The 26,422-nt window shown below is 41.6% G+C and overlaps 1 protein-coding gene across 2 annotated transcripts in view; it reads right to left on the bottom strand.

The window, feature by feature from the left end:
• LOC132887160 (NACHT, LRR and PYD domains-containing protein 9-like) overlaps positions 1-26,422 on the bottom strand; it is a 60,240-nt gene that overhangs the window by 8,026 nt on the left and 25,792 nt on the right. For both annotated transcript variants that reach the window (XM_060922624.1, XM_060922622.1), the window contains 7 exons: positions 22,803-22,919; positions 17,729-17,845; positions 17,345-17,399; positions 16,973-17,177; positions 14,961-16,731; positions 11,147-11,320; positions 10,533-10,706 (listed from right to left, as the gene is read on the bottom strand). In XM_060922624.1, coding sequence (XP_060778607.1) covers positions 10,533-10,706; positions 11,147-11,320; positions 14,961-16,731; positions 16,973-17,177; positions 17,345-17,399; positions 17,729-17,845; positions 22,803-22,919 — 2,613 coding nt within the window. The remainder of the gene's footprint in view (positions 1-10,532; positions 10,707-11,146; positions 11,321-14,960; positions 16,732-16,972; positions 17,178-17,344; positions 17,400-17,728; positions 17,846-22,802; positions 22,920-26,422) is intronic.

Here is a 26,422-nt window from a genome sequence, read left to right as displayed (position 1 = left end):
CCAGTGCTTCCCTCTAGGTGTGGAAACAGTAACAGTTCAGGGAAAGGATCTTCATCAGGCTCCTCCGTTCCTCCACAGGACTCCACCAGCATTTCCTTTTCCTCACGTGAAAGGAGAGTGTAGGGGAGCGGCCAAGCCGTAGTCCTAGTAACCATTTTTGAACATACCAATCTCTGTACTCTACACCATGTTCTATCTCCACCCATTCTTCTGACTCCCTGAAACAGTACTGGACAGAGACGATACCGGATACCAGGTACAGTGATGTCATGACTGCTTTAAACTCGCAGCATAACCGAAATTCTCCCTCTCTGGCAGTGGATTCCACATGTGAAAGAGAGAAGCCATGCATTGGTACTACAGAAGGACAGAGAACAAAGAATGAGCTATTGATACTGGACTTTAGCCAAAGTTCAATGTATTTGACCTTCGCAGAGTTGTAATAATAACTGAACCGGTTAGTTACTGCCACCCACACAGTGTTTCAAAGAGAAAAGGCAACCGGATCCCTTTTCCCTTTTTCAACGTCGATAAATTATAACCAAGATTCCTTCTAGATCATCGGACAACTGACGGGACACCGAGGATCTTCAGCTGACGAGCTGTAAGGAACAAAACCATCTTCTTCCTGGATCTGCATTCCGCGCTATCCTCGGAGAAGGCACTTTCAATCACTAACAAGAGCAATCACCCCAAGTGAGGCTAGCATCTGGGCAAAATTGTTAGTTTTTGCTTGTAGCTAGTTAATGTGAAGAGTGTTGTTTATTTGAATTCATTTATGATTTAAATGTGATTCCGGGCGGCATGGTGGTGTAGTGGTTAGCGCTGTCGCCTCACAGCAAGAAGGTCCTGGGTTCGAGCCCCGGGGCCGGCGAGGGCCTTTCTGTGTGGAGTTTGCATGTTCTCCCCATGTCCGCGTGGGTTTTCTCCGGGTGCTCCGGTTTCCCCCACAGTCCAAAGACATGCAGGTTAGGTTAACTGGTGACTCTAAATTGACCATAGGTGTGAATGTGAGTGTGAATGGTTGTCTGTGTCTATGTGTCAGCCCTGTGATGACCTGGCGACTTGTCCAGGGTGTACCCCGCCTTTCGCCCGTAGTCAGCTGGGATAGGCTCCAGCTTGCCTGCGACCCTGTAGAAGGATAAAGCGGCTAGAGATAATGAGATGAGATGAGATGTGATTCCATCCAAGATGGCACCGCAGACGGCTGCCATGGGACTTTGCTCTCTTGTACTTCTGTACTATGAAAGCTAAGTCGAACCGGAGTCAAATTCCTCGTGTGTAACATACCTGGCAATAAAGTGCTTCTGATTCTGAAATGTATGCATTTTGATTCACATGAAGGTCGGTCTTAGACTGCGTGTTGTTGATTTACTTTGTTTACTATCTGTATTTAGTTAGATTGTGCATTCTCTCTCTCTCTTCTTAACTTCCTCACATGCGCTGTGCTGACCAGTTTGGGTTTAAGGCCTAGCCAAGGCTAGTTTAACTACAGATTCCTTTGTTCTTATTTATCGTGTGCTCTCCTTGTAGGCACGGCCTGGCATGGCTCGTGCATTCCATTCACATTCCATACACACACACACACACACACACACACACACACACACACACACACACACAACCACGTGATTTCCCTCTCACATTTTAACATCCACTCGCCCTACACTGTAACACTGGCTATAGCTTATTACTTCTGATCACCATTAGTGCCTTAATTATCATACACACTACTGATTCTTATTTGTATATATTGTATCATTTATATTGAATTATCCCTTGGCTGCTATTGTTGCTATATCTGATCAGTATTAGTTCGCTAATTCTTGTCAGCTATTTCAATAAATGGTATCTTTGGAATAAATTGTGTCCTGTTTATTGTTACAATATTCACTGAAGTGCCAACCTCTGCTGAGAAAAGTACTCTAATGGCCTTCACCCATTTGGTTGTATGAATGTTATAGATCTCGAGTAAATGAATTACATTAGAGCTACAATACTCACTAAACTATAGCAACATCACCACCAAGTTATTCCATTGATTTTAATAGTTTAGCTATGAGCTATTAGACACTTGAATTAATGGTTAATGAATTTATGAGACTGATTAATGGATTTATGAGACTGATCCCTTTTTATATGAGACTGATTTGATAAGCCCATTGCACCCACAAGAGAGTCCCACTTTTAGAGTAGTTGTGTTACAATCCATACAGATCTCAGTCCCTGACATGCAATGACTCCATCAGTGTTCTGAAGATCAGGTCCAGCCAGGTCCACTCAGTGTCCCAGAGTGGTGAGTCCAGACATGATGAGTCCTGGTGAGCGTAGTGCCTGCAATGCCCGGTCATGCTCTATGAATCAGCAGCTCCTTTCACAGCCAGTATAAAGAGTCTGTAGCTGTGGCCCTTTGCACCTTAAAAAGCTTCCACAATTTAGAAGGAATGTGATAAAAACAGGTAATCTGGAGGTGTTTAATCTTCTCGGATGGACTTGGAATGGAGATTTGTCAAGTTTCAGGTCTCCAAAAGTTCTTAAAATTGCACTTGTCACAGGTTTCCAACTAAAACACATTGAACTATTTAAAATCTTTTGTCAAAACTGGAAACAAAAGACAGCGGTTCTGCTCTGAAGGTGCACAAGATCTTGCCCACCTTCTTCCTTAGGAAAATATAGCACAATATGTGGCACACAGAGTAACTTGTTGCAAAAAAGTTCAATAAAATTGACTGTATTTTTTCTAAAATTGTCATTGGTGTGTCAATACAGGCTATTTTGTGCCAAAAAGAGGATGACACTAGATTAACAATAAGTGTGTGCCTATTGGTAATAGGACTTCAACCAGCATCATCACAAACATTGGCACCCTACAGGGATGCATCCTCAGCCCCATCCTCTACACCCTGTTCACCCATGACTGTGTCATCTCCCACAAGGACAACATCCTGAAGTTCGTGGACGACACCGCAGTGATAGGACGCATCACTGGCAGAGACGAAATAGCCTACAGGAGGGAGGTGGCCAGTCTGGTGTCATGGTGTGAGGACAACAACCTCACCCTCAACACTGACAAGACGAAGGAGATGATAGTGGACATGAGGAAGGAGAGGAGACCTCATCGGCCACTGTTCATCCAGGAGCTTGAGGTGGAGAGGGTGAGCTATTTCAAATACCTGGGTGTTCACATCAGTGAGGACCTCACATGAACACTTAACACCACACAGCTGGTTAGGAAGGCTCAACAGCGACTGTACTTTCTGAGAAGTCTGAGGAAGTTTGGTATGTCGCCCAAGATCCTCAGCAACTTCTACAGCTGCATGATTGAGGGTATCCTAACCAACTGCATCACTTTATGGTACGGTAGCGCTACAGCTATGGACCACAAACACCTGCAGAGGGTGGTGAAGACTGCTGAGAGGATCACCAAAACTCCACTGCCCTCTCTGCAGAGCATCTACCACTGCAGAGTCCACAGGAGAGCTGCCTCCATCCCAGCACGGACTGTTCACACTTCTACCCTCAGGCTGGAGGTACAGAAGTGTGAAATGTAAGACTGTCAGACTAAAGAACTCTTTCTTTCCCTTCGCTATCAGACTCCTGAACAGCTGATAGGCATCTATAACCATGGACTACTGTCCTTGACTGTTTACATCTGCTTACATTTGTTTGCACGTTTGCACATTACTGCCCTTTTTGCTGCTATGTCCGATCATTGCCTTATTTTTGTATTACACTACCTATTTTGCATTACATTTACCTTCATTTTGTACTATTCTGGGTGGTTTTTTTTTTTGCTTTTATTTTGCACTATATTGCCTTTACTTTGTATTATTTCTTCCTCCTATTTATTTATTTGTAATTGGCATTCATGGTGGACAGCAAACTAAGAATTTCATTGTGCAAGAGGACATGTCCTTACTGTGCATATGACCAGGGCCGTCGACAGGGGGGGACAACCGGGTATTTTGTCCCGGGCCCAGGCATGAGGGGGGGCCCAGAACTGGTCCCTCATGAAGATGCCATTAATCATTCTGTTTCATTTCAAAATGTGTTGATTTGGGGGAGAAAAATGTGCTATATTTGCATTCAATGAATGATTTCTGGTTCTTTTGCCTTTATTGTCTTCGAAAATAGATTCAAGAACCCACCTACCACCCCTAATGCAGAAATGGTTTGGTCTTTGATTAAGGCGCCAAATAACACGGCACTATTCCATCATAACGCTTCGACAATAAGCGTGCGAGCCCGTTTGCCAACATGCACAAGTCAGGAGCAAAGAAAAGAAAAGAGAAAAAGAGATGAAGAAGCCAAGAGCCTCAGGGGCTCACTGCATAGATATTTTAGAAAAGATTCAGATGATGCAGCAGGTGGTGAAGGCAGTGGGGCAGCTGAGCCAGGTAAGACACAGATAACTTTTTTCCAGCCCCGTAATGTAACCCCAGCACGCACAACGTGCCATTCATAATTATAAAGTAGGGGATAGCAGGGTACACTGAGTGAACACTGAAATGCACAGGGCATTGAATTATTTCATAAACATATCGGTTTAATAACACTGTGTTGCATATATCTCAATGAAGCAAAGAATAGCACATTGGCCCGCAATCATATCCAAATGTTTTAGGCACGCTTGCTGAGCTGGACTCCGGTTAGCTGAAAGCCCGTGGAACGCTGCCTCTTGTTAATTAAACCTTATTTTGTTGGAAATCATTCCGTGTAGATACGACGGCATGTGAAATTGCCAGCTAGATAGAGTTTAATGTAACGAATGGGCTATAAATGGGGTGTTTTGAGGTTAGTCTGTTGCAAAACATTAAACTTTCGCTTAGACTGGATACTCTTCAAACAATTCCCTTGCTCAAGTGAAAAATGATAGGCCTGTATGAAAAGCGCAATTAATGAAAGTAGCCTAATAAGCCCTAAATGAATAAAACAACCTCTGTTTTATTGTTGTTGCTTACACGTTAAGATTTTGAAATCTTCTCGGTCCAGTTCTATATCCAGGGAACATTGTAATCCTTTTGGTTTATCTGTAATAAACGTGTCAGCCCCCAGGTCAGATAGGCTAATGTTACGTGGTTGGGAGGGTGTCAATTTTTTTTTGTAACATTCTAAATCGAGTACGGAAAGGACATTTATGAAAAACAAGACAAAAAAAATACACTGAAAAACTCACTGTACACATCACTAAATGTTGAAATAAAATGGTTGACTGTTATAATGGGCTTGGAATACCTGTTATTTAAGGGTTGGAGTGAATGGAGACTGTGAAAAGAGGGGTTGGGTGTGGGTGGTTGCTGTGTGGCGATGTGCGTGCGCGCGTATGTGTGTGTGTGGGGTGGGGTGGGGGCACTCAGATTATTTTGTCCCGGGCCCAGCCAAAGCTGTCAACGGCCCTGCATATGACAATAAATACTTTGAACTTGAACTGTCATAAGACACTTTACTTTTGTCTAAATTACCTTTTAATCTTTCGATGGCCCCTCCCCAGTTCTTTTGCACCACTACATCAGTTCCCAGGTACACTCCCAGATATTTAAAAACATTTTTTTTCCCATAACAGTCCTCCTGAGAGTTTTGGCACATCAGCTGACCATTACCCAGATAAAAGGGATTTGCTTTTGCTCCAATTAATTTTTGCTTTTCAGTATTCTCACCATGACTGCTTTTTGTTCTCTACTTTCAAATCTCAGTTGAAGACTTCTCTCTTCCATGAACAGTTTTCTTTCTCTCTTACTGCTTTTTTTCTCCATGTCCATACACCCATGTTCAAATATGAAGAGAAAACATTGGTAGTACTAGTAAGACAGATATCAGGCTAAGAGGTCTTGTGCAAGTGTGCTACATACAAATAAGTAAGGGCAACTATGTTCTCTCACAGATTTGTTCGAACACACACACACAGAAACCTCTCTCTCTCTCTCACACACACACACACACACACACACACACACACACACACAAAGGTATTGTCATGCAGATATGCAAATACACAAACATACACACAAGATTTGCCATCATTCATGCCCAGAGCAGCCCCATAACACTGCACTTGCCAGCTCTCAGAAAACTTGTAATTACCCATTCTTGCATTTGTAGTACTGCAATGTGTGCTCACGCCGATTATTATCATTATTATTTTAGTTCTGCATAGGTACTGTATGGCGTAGCCCAACATGCTAATGTCAGATAGTTCAGTGATGGCAGATGCCACAGAAATCACCTCAGACACATCACACGCATGTTTTGTCTCACTTAAATTCAACAACATCAAACTCACACTGGTTTGAACATTTTGACTTAATTTTATATTTTAGAAAAGAAAGGAGGGAAAATACTGTGGAACCAGCAATATTTTTCCATACTCTGTTTTCCTTTTCCCATAACAATCCAGACCTGGAAATTACTAAAATTAAATTCCAGAATTTTCCATACTGAGCAGAAACCCTGTTGGAAGGAGTGAAGAGAGAAAACACACTGGTAAGTGATCCACTGATTGGTAAGTGATCAGCCAAATTAATCGCCCTTTCCACTGTGTTCAGAAACAGAACCACTGCACTGTTCATCATGGATACTGCCAGAATGTTCTCATGGCCCACCACTTCCCCCAAAGCCAGACTGCAGTCCTCCACACAAGCACCGGTCACCACTTTAACTGCATGGTGGTGCATTAGTGAGTCAAATACTACAGTACTGGTGCTGACACCAAGAAACCTTCCTCTATTGTCCAGAGAGATGGTTGGCTCCTATCTGGGGTTTTGGTTCTCCATGTTAGATCTTTGAACATATCCCCCACAAACACAGTGGTCTCTCTGTATTCCAAATGCATGACTTTTAGGTGGTGTTTAGACCGTATCCGTATCATTTTCGTCACGGATGCACTGTCCGTGCACATTAAAACGCCGGGAAACGACTCCACAGGCGGAACAGTTTGAATCCGCCAGGGCCCACGTATTCAACCTAGTACGTATCTGATCCGGTGCTGTGTAAACATTGAGGAACGAGGATACGCAGTGCTGAGCTCTAGCTGACATCGTCATTGGACAACGTCACTGTGACATCCACCTTCCTGATTCGCTGGCGTTGGTCATGCCACGTTGGTCATGTGACGCGACTGCTGAAAAACGGTGCGGACGGCTCAGTCCCGAATCACTGCTCGTGCGCTTCACTCGCGCGCTCTGTGAGCTGCGCAGGGCCGGAGTGCGCACCCTCCAGAGGGCACTCGCTGTTCAGGGTGGAGTGATTTGGAGCGCAGGATGCCTGAGTGCGGAGGAGGAAGCGTTGAGCCGCACTGAGGTTTATTTACACATTTCAACTTACGTGCCATCTAATTAGTCATGTGATTAGCGTATCCGTGTATTGGCGTTGCTGTGTGCACGCGAATCGTGTATTGGCGTTGCTGTGTGCATGCGAATCGTTTTAAAAACGTTAATCTGATGATCCGCTGATACGGTCTAATGTAAACACCACCTTAGTATATTACTGCTATGTTCAACACGTGCAATTATTTTGCATGTGCATTAGTAGTAATGTTGTGGTTTACTGAAGATAGATAGAGCTTGATTTTCATTGTTTTAGAAACAACGAAACAGTTTAGCAGCTCTCGGTACTGGCAGTGCAAAATGCAAAATAGACACAAGAACAAATAACACAAAAAGAATAAATCAATAAATCAATATAAAATAAAAGGCATTTTCCTTGGGGGAGGGTGTTTGTTGCCCCTCACTGGTGGAGTTGAGGCAGGGAAGGCGGGGTTGCGCATCTGACCACTTGAGGGTAGAAACTGTTTTTGAGTCTGTTTGGTGCAGCTATGATGAGTCTGTATCTCCTTCCAGAGGGCAGTAGGGAGAACAGATGATGTCCAGGGTGGGTATGGTCCTTTAAAATAGAGCTGGCCTTCTTTTGTAGTCGGTCAATGTAAATGTCTCTGAGGGGAGGTAGTGGTGTATCAATTATGCGCTCTGCCACCCTCACTACCCGCTGCAAGTCCTTCCTCTCCTCTGTGGTGCAGCTGGAAAACCACACCATACATCAGTCGGTCAGGAGACTCTCTATTACAGATTGATAAAAGTTGATCAGCAGGTGGCGAAGGAGACGAGCTTGCTTTAACTTCCTAAGGAAGTAAAGCCTCTGTTGGGCTTTCCCCACCTGGTGGGAGATGTTAGTGATCCATGTGAGATCAGCCAAGATGTGGACATTGATGAACTTGAAGGTCTCCACCTCCTCACCGTGTATGCAGAGGGCAGAGTGTTTGGTGCACCTCAATCTTCTAAAATCCACCATCATTTCCTTAGTTTTTGAAATGTTTAAGTCCAGGTTATTGTCTGAACACCATTTTGCCATTTTGTCAATTGCTGCACCTCTTCCCTGTAGGCTCTCTCATTGTTATTAGTTATCCTTCCCACTATCGTGGTATTGTCAGCAAATTTGACAATGGTGTTACTGGTGTGGATGGGGGAACAGTCATGGTGAAGAGGGAGTAGAGGAGGGGGTTGAGGACACACCCCTGTGGTGTGCCTGTGTTCAAGATAAGAGTGGACAATGTGTAAAGTCCAATCGTGACATTCTGTGGTCTGTTACTTAGGAAATCCAATATCCAAGTGCACAGCGAACGGCCTAAGCCCAGGTCACTCAGTTTTTGAACTAGCCTGTGGGGAATAATTGTTTTAAAGGTGAAGCTAAAATCCACAAACAGCATTCTCATGTCAGTGTTTTTCTGATCCAAGTGAGTGAAAACTGTGGGGAGAGCTGTGATTATTGCATCCTCTGTTGACCCGTTCGCTCTATAAGCGTACTGATATTGGTTGAGGTCAGCAGGGATGGCCATTTTAATGTGAGAGAGGATGAGTCTCTTGAAACATTTAGTAATGATGGGGATTAGGGCAACTGGGCGATAGTCACTGAGGCAGTTCACTGTACTTTTCTTCGGTATTGGGATGATGGTAGCTAATTTCAAGCAAGTGGGGACTGTGGACTGTTTTAGTGATAGGTTGAAGATGGTTGTAAATACCTCTGCTAGCTGGTCTGCACAGTCTCTGAGGATCCTTCCAGTGACTCCATCTGGACCAGCTGCTTTCCTCACGTTGACTCTCCACAGGGTGGATCTGACCTGATGTTGATGCAGCTGTATGGTGTCATCCTTCCTTGTTAGTGCTGGGTGGATGTTGGCTTCCCTGTTTCATCGATCGAAGCGAGAAAAGTAGCAGTTCAGTGTGTCAGGCAGAGTGTGGTCCATGGGGTTTGTGAATATGTTGCCATCCTTGTAGCCAGTCAGAGTTTTTATCCCCTGCCACATACCTTTGGAGTTATTGCTGTTAAAGTGTTCCTCTATTCACTGCTTGTACCTGCACTTGGCCTCTCTGATACCCATCATCAGGTTTCTCCATGCTGTTTTATAGGCCTACAGATCCCCAGATTTAAACACAGAGTCACGTGTTTTGAGCAGGGCCCGCACCTTACTGTTGAACCACAGTTTATGATTGGGGAACACTAACAGTTATTGTCTCAGTCACATTCTCAGCACAGAAGTTAATGTACGAGAGGGCAGCTGTTGTGTGTCTCTCCAGGTCTGCTTCCTCAGCAAAAACTCCCCAGTCCGTATCTTCAAAACAGTCCTGCAGGGCTGAGGTGGCTTCCTGAATCCATACTTTGACTGTTTTTGTGGATGGTTTCTATCTGTAGCTGAGTGGCTTGTATGATGGAATCAGAGACAGAGAGAGATGATCTGAGAGTCCCAGGTGTGGCAGAGGGCTGGCTTTGAAAGCATCTGATATGTTGCAGTAGACTTGATCAAAAATATTGTTTCTCTTATTGGGAAGTTTACATACTTGTGGAATTTGGGCAGAACTGGCCTCAAGTTGGCATGATTAAAATCTCCTGCCACTATAACAATACTGTCTGGTTGTGCTGACAGATGCTGGCTAATGGAGTGGTATAACTTCTCCATAGCTAGCCTAGCGTTAGCTTGTGGCAGCACATACACAGCTATTATGAGGGCCGATGTAAACTCCCTCGGCAAGTAGAAAGGTCTACACAGCAGCATTAGATACTCTATGTCTGGCAAGCAGTATGTGTCTTTAACAGTAGCATTGTGCACCAGCTGTTCTTTAAATAAATAAAAAATCCTATTCCTCTACTCTTACCAGCGTGAATAGTCCCGTCCGCTCTGAAGATAGCATGGCTTGCTAACTCGATAGCAGCACCCGGGATGTTTTGGTCAAGCCAAGTCTCCGTAATTATCATCACACAGTGGTTCAGACTGTGTGACGTGATCCGCAGTCGTAGCTCGTCCACAACAGGACCAAAATTATTTTGTTGTTTGTGGGGCTCCAGTAGGACAGACCACACACAGCCCAAAGTGTGGGCATACTGTGGGTATGCTGTGGGCCCACACTCAGCACACATTTTGGGCTGTACCATGGGGTCCCATATGGGCCCCGCATTTCATGCTGGTAACAGGGCCCCCAATGGACTCAATATTTTGCCAGCAGTGGCCACACATGGGCAGATTTAGTGTGTGTGTGTGTGTGTACCTCAGTATCTCCAGTGTACAGTGTGGATTCTCCAGTCCAGCAGAGAGCAGCTTCACTCCTGAATCCTGCAGGTTATTGTGACTCAGGTCCAGTTCACTCAGTCTGGAAGAGTTTGAGCTGAGAACTGAAGACAGAACTTTACAGCTTTCCTCTGTCAGATCACACTCACACAGACTGGAAGAGAAATGATGAAATCTGTGAATATCTGATGGATAAATGAGGTGTGTTCCATCAGTTGTGAAATAAAATGTCTCCTTGAACACAAGGTTCTGATTTCACAATAAAAATATAAAATATAGAGACTGTGTTTGTACTTGGAAAGATCCACGTGTCTCAGCTCACATGAGACGATGTATTTAACAACAGGAAAGGGAAAGGCACAGATAGAAGTGGAAACACAACATCTACACAGCGATAATTCAATTCTCAAGTTTAAATCTATTAATTGATTATATGGAATTAATCTAGAAAGTAAATATGATTCTTATTTCAGTTTCTTATAGAATAATACATTACAGTTTAAACAACATAAATCAGTTTAGTTCACTGTATAGAAAGAACATGATGCGTGTGTGTGTGTGTGTGTGTGTGTGTGTGTGTGTGTGTGTGTGTACCTCAGTATCTCCAGTGTACAGTGTGGATTCTCCAGTCCAGCAGAGAGCAGCTTCACTCCTGAATCCTGCAGGTTATTGTAACCCAGGTCCAGTTTTCTCAGACTAGAGGAGTTTGAGCTGAGAACTGAGGACAGAACTCTACAGCTTTCCTCTGTCAGATTACACTCACACAGACTGGAAGAGAAATGATGAAATATCAGAACACTGATCTCAAACACACAAACACAGCCATAATCCAGCTAAACTTTAGCATGGAACAGAAATGTGAGTGTGTTTCTCTCACACACAGAAATCAGAGGACAGGACGCCACATCAGCACATTTACAGGAGCAGTGACACACACACACACACACACACACACACACACACACACACACACACTGTATTCTTGTCATTTGATTTGATCAGTTTCACACTGCACTGATGTTCCAGAGCACCAAACTGTTTGTACATGAGGGAGTTCTCTGATTGGTCAGGAGTTTGTCAGCGTGTGGTTTCATGGACACTTTTTATTGGGGTTGTTTTACTGCCATAGGTCAATATTTTGGGAAAAAACAATATTAAATAATTTACCTGAACACAAAGTTATGTGTTGAGTTTAAAACAGAGAGTAAAACAGTTGGTGTGTATCATTCTCTGCTCATAGACACACCTCTGATTTCTGGAGGTTTGGAGTGGACCTGAGTACAGGTGGTGTGTTCACCCTTAGCAAAAAGAAGTTTATTCAAGTGTACTATTTGTATACTTATTTTTTACTAAAACTGAGGAAGTATACTTGAAGTTGACTTTACAGTATATAAACTATATTTTATATACTTAAGAATAGTATAGTGAAGTATACTTGGCTTATACTGAAAAGTATAAACAAAAGTCTAAGACTAAGTACATTAATACTAAGACTTACACTTATACTTTAATACTAAAACTTATACTTAACTATGCTTTTTACGTTTTTTCTGCCACAAAGTCCTAATACTTAGTATATCTTGCTACAAGTGCATAATAAGGTCAAGTCATTGACTCATGCTTAAAATTTAATTTATATATTAATATAATATAATGCTGGAGTTTAAAACTTTACAGTATATAGTATGCGTGCTCAATTGCATTATCTTTATGTACCTTAAAATCATACACAAAAACAGAAAAATTTTTGACTTTTTATTGATCAAGAGACCATTATGTTTACCTTTTTACATGCAAATGTGCACTTTTTCCTTTCATTTTCTCCAGTAAGGAAGGACTTGATTTCATAGGTCTTTGTGTTTGAAATGTTTGAAAATATATCAAACTTGTTTTCAACATTCTGTCTTGTGATTTTGTAAATGCATCACACTCTTGTGTACATACAGTATGAGTAAACTTTAAGAATACTTTAAGGAGTATATTTCCAGTATATAAATAGTAAGCTACAAGTAATATGCCAAGCAAACTTAAAGTATAACAAGTAAACTAGTGAAATAACCAATGTTTATAACAGTATACAATAATAAACTAAAAATAGGGACTCGAAGTATATGACTAGTACAATGGCAGTATATCGATAAGTGTATGTGGCAGCAGGGGCGTGGTCAAGCGCCGGTCTGTGACAGGAGGGCGGAGTCAAGGAAGGTAAGTGGCAGAATCACTACACCTGAGAGCAATTAACCTGTGTTTGTGTGTCTTCCCAGTGACCGCGCCCTACTTAAGGAGGGAGAGCGAGAGCAGAGGAGCTCATCCCCGAACTAGACGCTGAGTGTGTGTGTGTGTCTGTTTGGTTGTTCACTGAAAAGTGTGGCAATAAAGCCCTATTTTGACCCTGATCTCTGTCCTGCCGTCTTCTGTGCTCCACCCTTCCACACGAACCGCTACAGTGTACTTGTGGTATACTTTAAGCATACGAGAGGGATATACCAAGTACATTGATAGTATATAGATGAGTGTACTTGTTGTATACTTTAAAGCGTACTTTTGCAAACTTACAATGAACTTTAAAGGTGTCACGCAGTGGCGATAAAAGTCGCATTATTCTGCACCAGAATGCTTTCGAGATTCGAAATAAATTGACCGTCGATTTTTCAAAAGCTTCCCGCGGTTGTAATCGGTCCTTATTTGGTCATGCCCATCACTTGAAATTTCCCGCGTTCGCAGCGCCCCCTCTCGGTCAATGGAACAGCTGCGTGACGTCATACCAGTAACCACTCGGTGCAGTTGCAATGGCGGACACACCAGAAAATAGGAGCGATGCTGAGGAAATTAGCTTTGATTTTACCGATACAGAAGAAGAAAATGGCCCACAAGTAGAGATTTTGACAGCTGAATGTCCTGGTGGTATCCAGCCTTACAGATTTGAACCTGAGCGCTCATCTTCAGAAGAAAATGAGGACAGTTCTGACGATGACAGAAACGAAGACGAGAATGAAGACGACCGGCGACTTGAAGACTTGTTTTGGTTGGTTTCTCTGTCTAAATCACTACTTGTGTGTATTTTTAAAGACCATTTTCACTTGAATTAGAATGCTGTGTGATTAATCTATGATTATGTGTAATACTGATAGCTGTAGGGGTGAAAGTATAGCTAGAAAGATTGAATTCTAGCAACTTGACAGCTTGCAATCTCGCGAAATGCAGTGGGCCTTTTGATACAGTAGACCCCTTGATATTCCAGTTTTCATCATTTTCCTTTTATTGCGGTTGATTTTAACTTGATATTCAGTATGTTATCGGCTGGGAGTATTGAGCTATGTATTGTATTGTTTAGTAAATGTAAAATCGTCAGTAATAAGTGATAATTATTAGTTAAAGGCAGCTCTGTGGCATAAATCTTTCAATTAATCTTCTGTCATCCATTTGCTAAAATTATGTGCCACATGTTATCAAGACAACACTTCATGTGACAAAGAAAGATATGACAAATACATAAATGTATGAAAATCATTTTGTACAATTAATGATTGATACATAGAAACACTTAAACCGTGTTTTTAAAAAAATATTTTTTTCTATCAATACCTAGCCATGACCTTGAAATCAGATCCATTGATAACAACAGTCACAAATAGTGTTCAGTGTTCGTTGTTACAGCCAAACACAATACACCGATTAGGCATTTTGTATCACAGAATATTAATACATCATTTCATAGTGTTTTGAGTGTTCAAAACTATCCACAAACTGAATAAATCCACAAAATCCGCAATGTAAACAACTCTGGTAAACGCATGCTATAGAGAAAACATGGCGACAGGCCAGCATCACCCAAGGGAGGTTACTGGTATGACGTCACACATAAGTTGACCTAGTTAACGGCTGGCTGCCTAAATTTGGCTGTGCGCGTCAACTTTAAATGCTTGTAGCGGGCGCATCGTGACACTGAGATCGCGGGAAACTGAGGGGCTTGAATAACCCACCAAACCCGACATTTTGACACATGATATAGCCTGATTGCTGAAATTACCGCACAGCGCCTTGAAAGTATACTTTTATAAACTTGAAATGTTCCAATTTAGTCCAAAAAAGCATTAAATTTGTATACTTTCTAGTACACTAAACGTACATGGTCTGTAGTATACTTGCTATACTTATACTGAAGCATGCTTAATAAAATGAGCTTTAAGTATACTACTTTTTGCTAAGGGCACATGTGTTAAAAGGTTGGTTTAATAACCTGTTACTGTAAAAAGTGAAACAATCTCCTGTAAATGTCCCAGAGGTTTGATTAAAGAAGATTAGAGTAACTATTAAGAAGCATTAATCTAAACAGTACAGTTCAATGTTACATTAAAATAAGAAACCATGCAGTAATACTTTTATAAATAAAAATAAAATTACTCACTTAGCTTTTCTGGAGGCTTTGACCACTGGCAGCAGCTTCAGAAGACATTCCTCTGATGGGTCATATTTACTCAAATCAAACTCATCCAGCTCCTGTTCTGAGTTCAGTAACACAAACACTAGAGCTGACCACTGAGCAGGAGAGAGTCTGACTCCACTGAGACGACTGGAATCTCCTACGTTCAGGTAATGTTGTACTTCCTGCACTAGAGAATGATCATTCAGTTCATTCAGACAGTGGAACAGATTGATGGATTTCTCTGGAGATGGATTCTCCCTGATCTTCTCCTTAATGTACTCGACTGTTTCCTGATTGCTGGGAGAGGTGTTTCCTGTCTGGGGCAGTAGGTTTCGTAAGAGAGTCTGATTGGACTCCAGTGAGAGACCCAGAAGGAAGCGGAGGAACAGGTCCAGGTGTCCATTCTCACTCTGTAAGGCCTTGTCCACTGCATTCCTGAGAAAATCATACATGTTTAACTTGTTGAAAAGATTAGACAGATCAGTGGTTTGTTGTTCTGTTACATTTCTGCTGAGGAAAGAGACAAATGCATATAAAGCAGCCAGAAACTCCTGAACACTCAAATGTACAAAGCTGAACACCTTCCCCAGGTGAAGCCCAAACTCCTCTCTGAAGATTTGGGTACACACTCCTGAGTACACTGACACTTCTCTCACATCAATGCCACACTCTCTCAGGTCGTCCTCATAGAAGATCAGGTTTCCTTTCTCCAGCTGTTGGAAAGCCAGTTTTCCCAGTGCCAGGATACTCGCTCTGGTCTGCTGAGGATCAGGCTCACATTTCTGACTGTACTTTTGGTGCTTGTGTCTGAGCTGAAAGATCAGGAAGTGTGTGAACATTTGAGTCAGAGTCTTGGGGATCTCTCCACTCTCTGCTTCACCCAACATTCTCTCTAGAACAGTGGCTGAGATCCAGCAGAAGACTGGGATGTGGCACATGATGTAGAGGCTTCTTGAAGACTTCATGTGTGTGATGATTTTATTGGCCAGGCTGTGATCACTGATCCTCTTCCTGAAGTACTCCTTTTTCTGAGGATCACTGAACCCTCGTACCTCTGTTACCTGGTCTACACACTCAGGAGGGATCTGACTGGCTGCTCCTGGTCGAGAGGTTATCCAGAGAAGAGCAGAGGGAAGCAGATTCCCCTTGATGAGGTTTGTCAGCAGCACATCCACTGAGGCTGACTCTGTCACATCACACAATCTCTCATTGTTCTGGAAATTTAGAGGAAGTCGACACTCATCCAGACCATCAAAGATAAACAGGACATTGTTAATACCACAGTCTATTAACCGTAATTCTTTCATTTCTTGGAAAAAGTGATGAAGAAGATTCATCAGACTAAGATTTTCCTGCTTCATCAGATTCAGCTCTCTAAAGGGAAGTGGGAATATGAAGGTGATGTCCTGATTTGCTTTTCCTTCCGTCCAGTCCAGAATGAACTTCTGCACAGAGACTGTTTTTCCAATTCCAGCAACTCCTTTAGTCAGCACGCTTCTGATGGACGTGTCTTTAAAGAGATCATTACATTTGATGGGTGTCTCCTGAGTTGCTGGTCTCCTGGACGCTGCCTCAATCTGTCTCACCTCATGTTCATTATTGACATCTCCACTCCAACCCTCTGTGATGTAGAGCTCTGTGTAGATCTCATTCAGAAGTGTTGAGTTTCCATGCTGTGAGATTCCTTCATTAATTCTTTTAAACTTCTCTCTCAGTTTGGATTTCAGCTTTTGCTGATACACAGAGACGAGTTCTGAGAAACAAAGTAAGAATATATTTGAATTCACACTCACTGAGCACAATATAAATTTAATATTGATGTATGTTCCTGATTAATGTGCAAAATTGAGAAGCAAAAACATCTACATTACAATAAAACGAATTTCAGAGTTCTAATATCACTGACTTATTCAGCTTGCTAAATTTATTATGATGTATTTAAGTATGAACCAAACTGAAGTTGATAAAATAAAGCCTTGACTTGGAGCTCTTACTGTTCTTCAGTGTGTGAGCGAGATCTGTGTGGTTCATGTTCTTCAGGAAGTGCAGTGTGATCTTCAGCACTCCCTCTCTGACACTGCTCTGATCCTCCTCATCCTCCACCTCCCTCTCAGAGCATGCTGGGGAATCTGGACTCAGGAGCTTCTTAAACCTCTTCAGCTCCTTCTGGATCACACTGATGACTTTGTGCTCCAGCTCCTGGTGAGAAACACACAGGAACAGATCTAAATATTATAATGTTACACAGTGAGAGAGAATTTATTTTATGAAAAGAAGAAAAGTCTCTTTCTATTACCACAGTTACATTTGAAATTCTGTCTGATTACCCATAATGCTGCTGGATGTGGATAAAAATGTACACACACCTTGAATATGGACTCCAGCTGATTTCTGCTGATGTTTGATTTCTTCTTTTGTTTTCTGTGAACAAACAAAATGCATCATGTAATGTGGACTATATGCATCATAGCTGTACAACACACACTAATAAATACAGAGACGGATATTTGACACTATCCTCTTAACACAATACATTGATTTCAGGATTTCCTCACTGATACTAATACATTTAGAAACACAAATGTTTGAATACAATAGTGACAGTCATTAATGTCCCAGGCATAAATGTTTTTGTGTCGCACCGCAGACTCTCCAGCTCAGGGACTGCAGGCTGAACTGAACTCTTAAAGCAGTTTTCCTCACTGCCAGTCCGAAAGCCGCAGCACTGCACAGTTTAGTGTTTTACTGACCTCAGATCAGCAGAACTGCCTCTGTCTCTGAAAACAAGAGGGGCTTCCATTGACTGGTCACTCTTCATGGACACACAGCTGGGTTCTGGTGAGTCTGATCTCTTTCCCGCCATCATTCTACAACACAGATATTATTACAGACACAAATTAAGGGAAGTGTACATGCTGATATCATATGGAGTGTATATGGATGATTGTATATCAGGTTTGAATGAAAACAGAACCTCTTAGTTTAAATTCAATCTGAGTCTAATAAGCAGCAAATTAAACCATATACACAAATGAAAGGCAAGGCTGAGCATTTCAACCGACCATATTATACCAAAAAATGTTTAAAATGCTCAGACATTAAAAACAGGTTAAAACATGCACACACACACACACACACACACACACACACACACACACACTTCATACAAACAACAAATACTTGTACTATGTATAAATACATTTCCAGAGTTCTTTTGTGACTCAACAACTGCTTCAAATTGAGTTAGTGTTTGGCGGCTGTCCAATCATTTCATGTATAAACACAAGAGTCATTCTATAAATTGGGACTCATTCCATGTCCATTGCTGATAATAATATTTGTTCTCACTATTTTTTTGAAATTTGTCATGATGTTCCTAAACTAACCATTTTTACTTTGTCTGTTTTTAATTGAGAGAATCTTATTTTCAAAATAATGAATAACAACTTTTAAAGTCAACAACTATTTTTATGTAATTCAAAAGAAAAATATTATTTAAATTGATTTTCTCATTTAAATAATTTAAATATCTTAATTTATTAATGTTTGCAAAAGTTCTGTCAATTGCGTTACAAACAGAACTTCCCTCTCTGCAACTCAAACGGTTCATTGCAATACCATGTGACCATCACATGATGTCATTTCCCTCTGTGGCAGACATGCTGAACACACTGTATAGAGTGTCCTCTCTTTTTTTTTTATCTATAATAGCGCATTGTCAATGAGTATATTAATTGATCTTCTAGTTATGAAGGGACAAAAAATAAAATAATTCAATACATTATTAAAATATTTATAATAAATTACAATTACCGACTAGTGGCCTAGTGGTAGCGTGTCCGCCTCTTGATCGGGAGTTCTATTCACGGTCGGGTCATACCAAAGACCATCATAAAAATGGTACCTACTACCATCTGGCAAGGCACGCTGCAATACAGATGTGCATGGGGAGTTAAACTCTCGTGGTTACCAGAAGACTAGCCCCCCACTGTAACCCTAGCTATGTAATAGGCGAGAGGCCGAGGGCTACGGAAACGGAGATCGGCGCCGCCCGATGCGCCACCATCAGAGTTGGGCCTGGTTAGTACTTGAGTGGGAGACTGCCCAGTAATACCAGGTACTGTAAGGCGTGGGAAGGACTTTGACTTGACTTTGACTAACCCAATTTCCAGAAAAGTTGGGATATTTTCCAAAATGCAATAAAAACAAAAATCTGTGATTTATTAATTCATGTGAACCTGTATTTAACTGACAAAAGTAGACAGAAAATATTTTCAATAGTTTTACTGACCAACTTAGTTGCATTTTGGAAACATACACTCACTGGCCACTTCATTATGAACACATATCCACCTGCTGTTTTATGCAGTTCTCTAATCAGCCAATCCCTTGACCGCAGCACAATGCAGCAAATCATGAAGATACAACTCAAGAGAATCAGTTAATGTTCAAACATCAGAATGGGAAAAATTGTGATCTCAGAGTGTGACTTTCACTGTGGCATGGGTGTTGGTTTGTGCCAGATGGACTGGTTTGATTATTTCAGAAACTAGCAATCTTCTGGGGGGTTCACACATAACAGTCTCTAGACTTTACACAGAATGGTGTGAAAAATAAAAAACATTGTGTGAGCGACAGTTCTGTGGGTGGAAAGGTCTTGTTGATAAGAGAGGTCAGAGGAAAATGGCCAGATTGGTTTGAGCTGCCAGGAAGGATATAATAACTCATAGTAACTGTTTACAACTGTGGTGAGCAGAAAAGCTTCTCAGCATGTAACAGCAGAAGAACACACTGGGTTCCATTCCTGCAGCCAAAAACAGGAATCTTAGAATCAAGAACAAGTTCCTATTAAAGTGGCCAGTGAGTGTCAATGAAGTTAGAGTTTGAAGCCTGCATCACACTCAAATGTTGGGACAGAGGCAAAATAAGTCTGAAACATTTATAGGATATTCAAGTAACGAGCAATTCCAGCGTTATGGATGTGACATTTGGACTCAAAATGGCAACAACTGACCTAGTTAATTTTTATTCCTTTCCAGTATTTTAAAATTTTTTGTATATTTTTAAGACCTCTCATATTGGAGAAGTCATGGGGAAAAAAAGAATTCCCATAGTACATTTAGAACTCTAGAAAATGCCAAAAAAGACATGCGTTATGGATGTGACGGAAAAAATACCCCATTTCCAGGGTGACTACACATATTCATCAAACTCTGTGAAATTGCAAACATAATATCCAAATGCAGGCATGCATTTAATAAAGGAGTCTTAGCTGAAAATAAAAAAAGCCTTTGTTTAAAATATTTTCTATTTCAAGCAGAATCTAGGAAGAAAAAATCAGCGTTATGGATGTGACATAATTCCGTTATGGATGTGACGCATCTGAAATAGACATGGCATATGTTTAGAAAATCAGCAATTTAACCACCATAACCCTTTGAAAAACTCTCTAAATATCAGCTAAAACTATCAAAGTTCTTAAATAATATTTAGGATGGCTATTGTTTTGCTGTTTTTTGGATTTTAGCATACATTTCTGTGGCTTGTGGCAATAATATAGAATTGTACATGATCAAAGTTGATTTTAGCTTGGGGTTTACATTATAAGAAAGAAAGACTGACAGTGACATATTAGGTTGGTTACAAATTGGTTCAGCTTATTCACATCTGTAAAATACAGGCCTAGGTGAGATCTCTGGGAGTGGTTTTGATGTATTACATGTTGCTTTATTTTTGCATGGTGAGGTTGACATTTACATGGAATTGCCCTAACACCATTTTGGAAGGTTACACAATAAGCAGGTTAATTTGGAACATGACTGGGTATAAAAGGAGCAGCACCAAAGGCTCAGTCTTTGCAAGCAAGAATGGGGCGTGGCTCACCCCTTTGTGCCAAAATTCATGAGAGAATTGTTCGTTAATTCAAAAAGAACACTTCTCAACACAAGATTTGAGGTGTTTGAGAATCAACAGGACACAATATTGTGAAAAGATTCAGGGAATTCAGAGACACCTCAGTGTGTAAAAGGCAAGGTCAGAAACCAATGTCTGACTTTCGAACCCTCAGCTGGCACTGCCTGTGAAACCGTCATGCTAATCAGTGTCAGCTAATGCTCAAAAGTTGTAATTTTGAAATTTTCATGAGTTTTTATTATTGAGACTTTCAGTTTGGTTTTTCACTTCAGTCTAGTTTTAGGAGTGCATAAGCAGTTTTAGGTTGATTTTTATTTTTGAGGAATTAAGAGCTAGTTTTAGTTGAGATTTTATTTAGTTTGTGTTGAGAGATATTCACACAATGAGGAAAGCTTTTATTTAAAGAACCCAAAAAAGGTAGAATGAAAGAATGCATGCCATTAAATATGATGAATAAAACCAAAGCCCACCCCTGATCACCTGCCTCTTAATGTTTAAACTGGGCTGGTCTAGTCCAAGCTCCTTTATTCTCTTTTTTTTTCTTCCAGTGTACACTGTGTAAAAGGATGTTTCTGTAGAAAAATAACAGAATTTTCTCCTCTATGGGTCCACTTGAACTTGCCATCTTGTGAAAACTCCAGTCTAATGAGTAACAGTGAGTGACAGCCGCAAATATGAAGGTCCTTAAAAAAAAAAAAAACCTGTCCAATCGTGAAAAAAACCCAAAAACTTAAAAATAATTCAAATTGGCTGCTTATAAAAGAGGGTGTGTCCAGGGTGCACTCACTGATCTCTACGTAAAATATCTAGAGAGCTCATTTGCCAAAACACGCTGTGCAGACGAGTGAAGCCATCTAGCTGCCATATTACCACGCGCACTTGGCTTTCATGTTAAAGCGTTGTATCTGACCAAATTTGCCCCAAGAAAAGTATTTCCTGACCATATTTTTCCTTCCATTACCTCCTTATTTTCTCAACTTTATTCACATTCCTTACATATTGTTATAGCGCTCCCCTTCAATATGTTTTTTTTCCTTTTCCAGTTCAGTCTCTGATCATTTTTTTTTAATGGCTTTTTTACTACTATAATTATTATGAGGAGGATTATTTCAGTTTCTCTCTCATACCAGGTATCTTTCTCTTTCCTAAAATTCTTCTTCCTTTCCATTTAGGACAGTTGTTTAAATAGGATTATTTTCTCATGTTATTTGGTATTTTCACTTCATTCTCACTGACACTAACACATTTAGAAACACAAATGTTTGAATACAATAGTGATATAGTCATTAACGTTCCAGGTGTAAATGTTCTTGTGTAGCACCACAGACCCTCCAGCTCAGGGACTGCAGGCTGAACTGAACTCTTAAAAGAAGAAGAAGAAGAAGAAGAAGAAGAAGAAGAAACCTTTGTCACTTGTACACTTCAAGCACAGTGAGATTCATCCTCTGCATTTAACCCATCTGAAGCAGTGAACACACACACACACCCAGAGCAGTGGGCAGCCACACTACAGCGCCCGGGGAGCAGTCAGGGGGAAAGTACCTTGCTCAAGGGCACTTCAGCCCAAGGCTGCCCCACGTTAACCTAACTGCATGTCTTTAGACTGTGGGGAAAACCGGAGCACCCGGAGTAAACCCACACTGACACGGGGAGAACATGCAAACTTCACACAGAAAGGCCCCCGCCGGCCACTGGGCTAGAACCCAGAACCTTCTTACTGTGAGGCGACAGCGCTAACCACTACACCACCATGCTGCACACAGTTTCTCACTGCCAGTCCGAGAGTCACAGCACTGCACGGTTTAGTGTTTTACTGCTTCAACACCCGATAAAGCTCATGAAGGGCTTCATAATGAGACCAGTCAGTTTGATCAGGTGGAACAGTGCTGTAAAACACCTCACTATACTGACCTCAGATCAGCAGGACTGTCTCTGTCTCTGAAGGCAGGTGGGGCTTCCATTGACTGGTCACTCTTCATGGACACACAGCTGGGTTCTGGTGAGTCTGATCTCTTTCCCTCCATCATTCTACAACACAGATATTATTACAGCCAGAAATTAAGGGAAGTGTACATGCTGATATCATATGGCGTGTATATGGATGATTGTATATCAGGTTTGAATGAAAACAGAACCTCTTAGTTTAAATTCAATCTGAGTCTAATAAGCAGCAAATTAAACCATATACGCAAATAAAAGGCAAGGCTGAGCATTTCAACCATAGTTTGAATTACGGGGGGTACTGGGGGGGTACTATACCCCCCAATGAAGACCCAGTACCCCCCAAAGAGACAAAAATATAAAAGTTTTGGGGGGGTCCAATATTTTTTCTGATATTGTGAAAAGGAATATATAATTCAAACCAACTCCCATTCGGCATTCTTATTGTAGGAACATTTTAATGTAAATTGATTTCAGACAGACACCCCTATAGAGGGCTCCGAGATGATGCTAAAAATAGTAACACTGCGCGTGCGCGGCCATCTTGGAAGTCACTCGCGCCAGAGCGCTCATAGAGTACACATCATAGAGTACACATTTAGCGATTCGTTTCCGCGTTAGAGGGCTTAAAAGCTTGGATTTTTTTTAAGAATTTAGACATCTGAAGTGATGGAGCACTACTGTGATAGTTTGGATAAGCAGGCACGGGAGCGTTATGCTGAGAAGGTACGTTTCATTGGGAATGTAGATCCATACACTGTTAGTGAGAAGGAATGGAAAGCTGACCCCAGCTTGTTGCTGCATTTAACATACATAGATCTTGTGAACTATCTAGTGGTTCACCCAAGTCCATTTTGTGAACTAAAGGATTTCCAGAACTACAAGAGCATGGAAGCATACGATAGATTTGTGTCCGGTTGGGTCCGCGATGTGTCGGTGTTTACTGCTGAAGACGGAGAGACAAAAGTGATCAGAGGGAAAGTGTTACCCTTGCAAAGACTATCCCAGCCTAGTCTACACCCCTGGATAATAGTTGACAAGAGACATGCTATTTTGTGTGCACATTGCAACTGCATTGCTGGACTTGGGGAATGTTGCTCCCATGTTGCTTCCCTGTTGTTTTATGTTGAAGCGGCCACGAGACTGAGGGAAAGAACGACGGTCACACAACAGCCGGCATACTGGATGCTACCGGTAACTATGAAATTAAAATAACTGTTTTAGTAACTATTTTAGTAACTATGAAATTCAAGACAATATTAACCTACCTGTCACAAAGTGATCAGAACAAATCCGGATACAGTCAAGTTGTCCTAAATTTGATCGGTTGATGGCAGCCAGCCACTGTCGTCTCCTCCGCTCGCTTTTCTCCTGTGCTGCAATTCCCTGGTTAGTCACGACTTTAGGGAGTCTGTGGAAGCTTTTGCCACCCTTTTCCCCTCGGTTACTACAGCCAACAATGACACACGTATTCGGCATTGTCACCCCTTTTTGCTTCGCTGAACAACAACAATGCACTGACACAGCGCGCTTTGACTTCCAATATGGCCGCCGCCGGGTGCGCGCTGACCTCGAAGCACTCTATAGAGTGCTTCGAGATCAGCGCGCACCCGGCGGCGGCCATATTGGAAGTCAAACGTCGCTGTGTCAGTGCATTGTTGTTGCTCAGCGAAGCAAAATGCCGAATACGTGTGTCATTGTTGGCTGTAGTAGCCGGGGGGAAAAGGGTGGCAAAAGCTTCCACAGACTCCCTAAAGTCGTGACTAACCAGGGAATTGCAGCACAGGAGAAAAGCGAGCGGAGGAGACGACAGTGGCTGGCTGCTATCAACCGATCAAATTTAGGACTAGACTGTATCCGGATTTGTTCTGATCACTTTGTGACAGGTAGGTTAAATTGTCTTGAATTTCATAGTTACTAAAATAAATGTGATACAAACTATTATCTTTTCTATGTACTTTCAGCAATGATTAATGGATATATTTGTCACATTAGGTAGCTTATGTCTACTGCAGTGCATTGTTGCATCAAATGGCATTTAAGATCTAGGCCTAGTAATGTTTATGTACACATGTTGTTAGTACAAGTTACATACTAGGCCTACATTTTATTCACTGACTAAAATAATTGATAATTATGCAGCAACAAGCTGGGGTCAGCTTTCCATTCCTTCTCACAAACAGTGTATGGATCTACATTCTCAATGAAACGTACCTTCTCAGCATAATGCTCCCGTGCCTGCTTATCCAAACTTTCACAGTAGTGCTCCATCACTTCAGATGTCTAAATTCTTAAAAAATCAAAGCTTTTAAGCCCTCTAACGCGGAAACGAATCGGTGAATGTTTACTCTATGATGTGTACTCTATGAGCGCTCTGGAGCGAGTGACTTCCAAGATGGCCGCGCAGACCGCAGTGCAGCGCTAGAACGCGCTAGAGCAGGGGTTTTCAAAGTGTGGGAGAGTCAGCCCCCCCCCCCCCCCCCCCCCCCGCAGAGACCAAATAAACAACAGCGCCCCCCCTCCCCAATTTTTGTTGTTGCTATACTTAATGTTCCATTCGTATTTAAAAAAAATGGGTGTTGTACACATTTTTATTTTTTTCTTTTACACATTTTAAACATCTGTGCTTTTTTTAAACATCTTGTTTTACACATTTTAAACATCTCATAGCATCATTAGCTAGCACCTCTTGGCAGACAACACACTGTGGCAGTGGAGCATCTTCAGATCCAGTCCATGAAAATCCAAATTTTAAATAATCGTGGTCATACTTCCTTCTTTTTTTGTTTGGCCCAGACTCTGTCTCCTCACTCACTGTAGCTTTAGGTACTAAAAATCGATCCATTTTGTCTCTGGCAAAGGCTAGCTGAAGTTCGCTAAATGTCCGCAATAGTAACTTATTCTGGTTTATTTTTCCTCACATTGCGCCCCCCCGAAGAACTCTGGCGCCCCCTGGGGAGACACGCCCCACACTTTGAAAAGCCCTGCGCTAGAAGCAATAGCTTCTAGTCCACACCGTATTCAGTTGATTCATCAGATACAGTCCATGGGTTTGCAGCAATTTATACAGTCTGTGGTTTGCAGCAGAAGATGTGCATTGGTAATGTTAGTTGCTAACCAACTTTTAGCCTGTTGAAAATGTGTTATTTTACAACTTTCATTTATTAAAGTGATTTGTTCTTTCAGCTCATGTCACATCTTTATACATTGAATTACTTACCCACTGAGGCCAGAAGGCTACAGTGGACGGACGTTAACGTTAGTTACCAACGTTAGTTAGCAAGATAAGCTAAGTCTCTATTTAAATCAAGCTTATTACAGTGTGGTATAGAAACGATTCTCATTTCAAAGGAGAAGAACTCCATATGTTTCCATTCTCATTTTATCATGAATAAATTGTGCCCTTCTGAAATTCATTTGGCACATAAGCCCATCCTGTGTGTGTGATTAGGCACAAGAAGTTCTGATGTAGGCCTAGCTAAGCCTATGGAAAATTACAATCAGAACCTCTGGGGGCAACATAAAAAGAGCCAGGTAGTAGGCTAGCCTAGGAAAAATAGCCTAGTACATGGATGTTTTCTATTGTTTTT

This window comes from Neoarius graeffei, chromosome 5 (assembly GCF_027579695.1).
Source record: "Neoarius graeffei isolate fNeoGra1 chromosome 5, fNeoGra1.pri, whole genome shotgun sequence".
Classification (NCBI taxonomy): Eukaryota; Metazoa; Chordata; class Actinopteri; order Siluriformes; family Ariidae; genus Neoarius; species Neoarius graeffei.
The sequence above is the reverse complement of the archived record's forward strand: the minus strand, read 5'-3'. Positions and strand labels throughout refer to the sequence as shown.